At 39.1% G+C, this 6,862-nt stretch overlaps 1 protein-coding gene across 1 annotated transcript; it reads right to left on the reverse strand.

The window, feature by feature from the left end:
• Nucleotides 1-723: 723 nt before the first annotated feature.
• LOC134845047 (uncharacterized) lies at nt 724-6,136 on the reverse strand. Its single transcript, XM_063861878.1, has 2 exons — nt 5,200-6,136; nt 724-1,490 (listed from the first exon to the last, which is right to left on the reverse strand). Exons 1-2 carry the CDS (start codon nt 5,404-5,406, stop codon nt 864-866), a joined length of 834 nt encoding a protein of 277 aa, XP_063717948.1. The 5' UTR covers nt 5,407-6,136; the 3' UTR covers nt 724-863.
• Between the last annotated feature and the right edge of the window lie 726 nt (nt 6,137-6,862).

A 6,862-nucleotide genomic window follows, 5' to 3' on the forward strand; every position in this document is an offset into this window, starting at 1 on the left:
GGGGCGATAAGAGTTCGTTTTTTGTTCGTTGTGTGATGAGAGGATGAACCCTAAAGCTAAAGCATGCTCAATAGTTAAACTAACTTAGGCCTATATGACAACAGTTATCTTCCTACATAATTCTTTTAAGCCTGCACATCCGCTTTACTAGTCAAAATTAAAGTAAAAACTAAAAAACTCTAAGGAGTATTACCCGTTTTGGAACTTTTTATTCAATTCGAACGACGACTGAAGGGCTTTTTTTACGATAATTCAATAGACCCATTTCGATGATTGCTTGTAGTACCGGAATTTGCGTCGTAAAAAAAACCAAAAAGACACCTGGAGAAAAAGCCCACCCCTTTCGACGGTCGGAACATTTTCTATTGCCGTCTCAGCAAAGCAAAAGGATGTTTTCTAAGTACGCTTCACATAAAATATACAAATAACCATGGAAATTTTGTATTAATTCTTTTATTTATCTTAATTTTTCAATAATTTATTCGATATTTCTGCTTTATGCTGTTGTTTTCAACTTTCTTAGAACTATATTTTAGGAAATTAATTTTCGAATCAGAGTTTTAAGACTACTATATAACATTTTCACGCTGTTTAAATTCAGCTTGATTTACAATTGATTTTGTAAAAATTGACCCGATGCGATGACCACGTTCAGTAGTAACCGCCACGGCTATGCACAATAAGCTTCTCACCACAAAATAGTCATAACATACCTATGTAGGCAGTGTAAATTATATGAAACTTTGTCACACGACAGTTACAATTGAATTGCAAATTTATGGTCAAAACCAAACAAAGATCCAACTCAAACGATTTACAAACAATCAAACAAACTAACAATGAATCAAAAGCAACTATGCAGTTTAAGGTACCGAGTTTTCTTTGTCCGAAGCAGTCTTTGAAATTATAATTTTGGATTTCTTTCTTTTGATACTTGGTTCTTTCCAACGTCCCATTCGGTCAGCCTTCGGCTTTCCATACGAGATTCGGCGGTTGATATTTGGACTACTAATCAAAGCTTCATAATCCTGTTTAGCTTTCTTCAATGGCAGTTTAGCTCGTGGACTACTTTTGCACCTTGAAGCGGCCGATTGCAGGCTTCGAGGCGTCAATGTAGACGTTTTCAGACCAAGAGGACTGTTTGGTGTATTCGGCTCTGTAAAATCCTTGGCTGTTTCGGAAGCACTTCCGAACCCAGACAGAATATTGGTATCTAAATGAGGAAGCTTTCTGGCAGCTTTAATTGGAGTGGTGGGTAACTGGCTTGGCTTTCGCTTATTTGCAGCTGCTGCACTCTTCTGAGGCTTGCCTTCAGAAACTACTCCTCCCAGTTCGTAGGAATTGTGGATTGTTGCCTCAGCAACAGTTTGGAAAGTCACAGGGGGGCGGTTGGGAATCTTTCCAGCTCGCATCTCCAACTCAGAGATTCGACGTTCCAGCATATGTACTCTTTGCAGCACCGATTCTCCCCAATCATCTGTCTTGTTTCCCTGAGCAAAAACTTTTGAATGTTCTAAGTGTTTCAAATAAAACAAACAATTATTCACAATAATGCAAACTCCTATTCACAATTCTAAGATTTTTCATTTACTGTATTTTCATATTCAGTAGCCACTTACTTGCGAAGAGTTGGCATGGGAAACAAACAAAACTATACAGCTTTTACTTTGGTATAACTCAACTGTAGCTAAAAACACGCTATTTGGAATCCAATCAAATTTCGGAAATAACTAAATCGATTTTACCACCCCTTTTTGATGATTCTTTTCCATCCCACCCCCACCTTTCAATTGAAAATCGACTTGATTTATTCACAAAATTTTGCTGATGTATTTATATAGCGTTGGTACGGCCCTATCCAACCTGTGCACGCACCGTCGCATGACGGAAGGGCCCATTTTAATTGACCTTTTGTAAAAAAAAATTTTGAAAACTACTTTAACGTTGGCATAATTGAGTGAAACCTGGCATGGTGAACAAACTAACATTTGTAAGCAGATTTGTTCTTCCCATCGTACATAGAAACATAATGCGTTTAGACCAATAACACGTTAAAAAACTATAGCATTAGAAAAAAGCTAATGTGGGCTAGTGGAGAGCTTTCAACTATATATTGAGCTGATGCTTCGTTTATACGATATTTAAGTGTCTTTATCTTTGCGTGGCTCTCTTCAATTGGCCATTGGAATTTCGGCAATCAATAATGAATGATAGTAAATTCCAAGTTGTGGCGAAGCGTGTTGACCCTGTCTAAAATGTTGTCGATAGAGTCCCTCTGCGCAGATCTCAAGATATCGTCTACATAGCGTCCGAAGATTTTTGCTTTTTCCCTAATGGCCGGAACTGTTTCCTCTTCTTGGCACTGAGGGCAAATCCACTGGTCACCATGCATGCTCTTTATCGCATTGAGGGAGATCTCACTGCATTTACGATGAAGCCAGAACTTGCATTTCTTGCACCGTATAGAGTATCCTTTCCAAGTAACCTTCTTGGCGCAGACGGGACACATTGTCTTAACATCAGTCGCAGATCTTTCTTACTCTTTATTGATGGAGTGTGGTTCATCTGAAACAATGTCATCTTCAAACCGCTTCATCCACACATTGGCCAGAATAACCGCCATTGCAGCTCCCATCGCGACTCCATCTTTTTGAACGTACCATTTATCGCCACACATGAAGTTGACATCAGTAACTGCCAGCTGCATGAGTTGCTCGCATGTATCTCTGTCGATTTCCGGGGCCGAGTCAAAAGTTGTAAAGCACGTGGCAAGCTATGTCAATGGCCTCCGCAACTGGTATGTTAGTGTAGAGACTTTTCACGTCTAAAGAAAAAAAAGCTCCTCGTCGTCCAGCAATTGTACGTCCGTGAGTCTCTTTTTCATGTCACTGGTGGATGTTTCAATATTGGCACCAGGGACCCGACTGAACAAATTAGCAAGCCACTTGTTGATCTTATCATAGCAGCTACCAGGTAAAGAGAGCACCGGTCTAAGGGGAGTTGCTTCGTGTACTTTTGCCAACCCATATAACTTGGCCGGTTGGGCACCCGTAGGACGAAGGTGTTGATAGAGCGACATTGGAATCTTCTCACTGTCGGCAAGTTGGTTCAGTGTTCTGTTGAACTGGTCTTCCACTTTCAAAGTAATCTCTTTCCGTGAGGTGGGCAAGATCTCAAATTGAGGGCAGTTTAGGATGTCATCAACTTAGAAAAGTAGTCAGCGTCGGACATCAGGCAAAAACCAGCTCCTTTGCCGAACGGTACGGCTTTGATGTTCTCTTTCCGAAGATAGCTATGTACTTTTCTAAGGTAAGGGTCTTCTTTTTGTTTCTTCATTTCTTTAATGTACCACACCGTGAGTGCGTTCACTTCATTCAATTAGTTTTCAAGTTGTACAGGAGACGATCCACATCTGCTAAGAAGTGTAAGTCGTTAAACTTGTCGCGCACTGGGTGTTTCGGACCCAACGATAAGTAGTCAAGCACTAGATCTGGCACTTTGATGTCTCCCACAATCCTGACAGTATTCTTTATATCGTGGAGAGGTTTTTCTTGTTCGCTGGAAAGACTCTCAAGCTTTCTGCGGTGCCGATCTTTTATTTCAGACACTAGTTCGCGCGTGTAATTACTAGTATGGAACATTTTGGAAGAGAGAGTGGCCTCAGAGGTGTATTGGAGAAATTCTTTGCGTGCGTTACCAAGTTCCTATTTGACTTCTAGGACTCGAGCACTGGTAGTGCTTATCTCTTTCTTCGATAGTTTCCTGTGGAAGTTATGAACGATGGTAGGCTCAAAACAACCATTGCTGGGAATGCGGAACTTGAGAAATCGTGGGGTCAAATCGTTTCTCAGACAAGAATGAAGGAAGTCAACACGGTACTTGTTATGTATGTGCTTACGCAAGCTACGTTGATATCGCACAAAATATCTCCAAGTGTCGTTTTTCTTCCAGATTCTCGCCAAGTATGGTAGAGGGACAAGTAAATGGACCATAGTCAGAGAAGCAAAAACACTGATGAAGAACCAGACAAGCACGGGACAGAGAACACGACGGGCGCAAACAACGAGCCTGGGCGCCTCCGAGGAGCTGAGCCCCTCTGGAGTCAACAAAGGCACGAAAGAAAAAACCGCCTAACCTCTACTGTGACCCTGCTTTCTTTTTGTTTCGATGTTTCTTAGATAGTTTTCGTTTCTTCGACCTCGACTTTTTCACCAGTTGTTCTATTTTGGACTGAAAACTTAATATAAGGGATATAAATGTTAATTCAATATGCTGTTTTGGGTGAAGTAATTTCAGTTCCTCTTTGTAGTCAGGCTTCCTCAGATTCCTTTTTGATGACAAGTGTCGTTCTGTGTGCGAAACTAAAATACCAGTTGTCACCAGCGCTTCGAAGATGTCTTGCGTTCCACACCGTCTCGTGCATATAATACACTTGATCCTGTTCTTGAACTGCAAGAGTATCTGAAGCAACTTGTTTACGTCAAATGCAGTGTTGTTATTGCTGCGGTGTTTAGAAATCGAATTGTTAATTACGTCGTGCCAAATAACGATATTAGACACTTCCTTCAACTTTCCTTTCACCAGCATTTTCTGCAATACTTTCAACTGGTTCCTTGTTTGGTTGTTGAAACTCAGGCCAGGGATAGCGGTCGCACAACTCAGCAGCATCTTTCTTTTGCAATAATTTTCTGAATATATCGCTCTCGAGAGCGAACTTGCACCAATAAAATATATGCTTCTACCAAAGTTACCGTCAACTTGGAATTTACAACAACTTGGAAATTACTATCGAAAGGTTGATTGTCCCTTCAAAGATGGCTTAAAGATATCTATATATATATATATATATATATATATATATATATATATATATATATATATTTTTAGATCTCTCGGTGCTATTTTTATACTGTTTTTATGTTATTTAATTTTGATTTTATTCTGTTTGTACACTTTGGTTTGTATGTTTATTGTTTTTCCTTTTTTAGACTGATAATGATAGTAATAAATCGAAAATGTTCTCTTAAACGTTGATTTTTTTCCTGAGCAAATAATAAATGACATCTTTGCAAATTAATGCCTCTCCAATTAATTAATTCTCCTCTCTAATTAATTCTTTTTTTTTAAATAATTCATTCTTTCTTTCATTCTTTCTGCTCCTTACATGATTTGTGCTTGCCGCTTAACTTAAGTACTCACCGAAAAATTCTCAATGTGCCCCATTTGTGTTGTTGAAGACAATCTCAACCTCTGTAGAAAATGGCGGGCAACGAACGTGTACAAATTCACAGGTGAGTTCACAATGAATCTTGCAAGGCTGAAAAAAACTCCCGAAATCCAGGATTTAGTCACTGCAGTTGATCTTCCATTGTTACCATCTCCGGCGGCCAACTTTTCTTCATCCATAATCTAGCCTGATAAAAAAAAATTTCACGTAAAAATGTACATCAATACATAAAATGTATAGAAAAAATCGATATGAATACCAAAAATCGAAAATTTGTCTATTACAACTTAGAGCAAACACACAGATTGCTGGCTTACGGCAATTTCACAGAGATTATCGTTGTGAGCTTTTTTAGCTGGAAAAGGAAGGTAGCAACTTTAGATTAGCCGTTAAGATCCGCACAGAGGAAAGAGTTTTAACAAATTCAACAATATATAAATGATGTGCCATTCGGTCAAAAAAAATATTTTAGGTGTGAATTGAATGAATTTTTTAAAACTGCAAATTGGCACAAAGCTCTCGTGGCAATTGAAACGCAGAAGGCAAATCAGACCAGCCAAAATTAGAAATGCTGGAAACACGCAACACAAATCAGTCTGGAGTCCAATTGCTCTTTGCAATTTGCCTATATAAATACTTCAGTAGAGTTGTCTTTGTTCACGACAAAGAGCTCAGCAAAGTAATGAGGAAGCGCTGGAGAAAAGCCGGAAGCCCAAGTACACCATTATCTTGCTTGATCGGGGAAACTTCTCAGTCAACTGGACTGACGGTCCAAAACTTCTTGAATATGGAAAAACATGAGTATTACTTATTTACTTTAACTGAAACAATTACATCATAGGAGTTAATCTCAGAATGTCGTTGTTAATATCTTGAGCTACTGAACTTATTTGAGCAATCTTTGTCCAATTATGCTAACATAAGGTAAGTTTCGCATTAAAAATTGGTTTTTTTATCAGATGTTTGAAAACCGTACGATTTTATTTTACTTGAGCCAGGACGAGTCATTTACAGTAATTTGAATCACGAAAGCAAACTTCATAGTAGTTAAAACCGTGCTGAAACTTCAGAATACTCGTAAGTGAAACAAAAACTAACTTGAGTAGTAACATTCACCCAGACATTACAGTGACAGAGCGTGGAAAAGTACCTAGTGACGACTGGCTTACGTCATTTACCTTAACTCTACTCGTTTTCAACCGTCTTTACCTAGTGACTGTGCAAAATGAGGATAACAAGGAAGTCTGCCCTGGAAGTAACTCATCGGAATCCGAATACGCAAACATCGCTGAAACAGTATGGTTTTGCATGATTTGCAAGAAACAAGAGCAAATCGGACTAAGAATGGTGTGAAAGTTTTTCAAAGATATGTGGACGACATAGTTAGAACTGTCAAGGGCGATCCTGGGGTAGTCCTCGAGGCTGCCAAAAAGTTGCATCCAAACTTGCAGTTCAACATAGAAGAACTTGATAGTAACGGTGATTTGGCCTTTTTGGATTTAAATTCAACGTGGATTCAGAGAGAAAGGTCAGAGCTGAGTGGTACCAAAAACCCACTGATTCAGGCACCATTCTGCAAGACAACAACAACAACAAAAGATTTCATTTACCCTGTTAGGGAATAAATAAACAATG

The sequence above is a fragment of the Symsagittifera roscoffensis genome, chromosome 4 (assembly GCF_963678635.1).
Source record: "Symsagittifera roscoffensis chromosome 4, txSymRosc1.1, whole genome shotgun sequence".
Taxonomy (NCBI): domain Eukaryota; kingdom Metazoa; phylum Xenacoelomorpha; order Acoela; family Convolutidae; genus Symsagittifera; species Symsagittifera roscoffensis.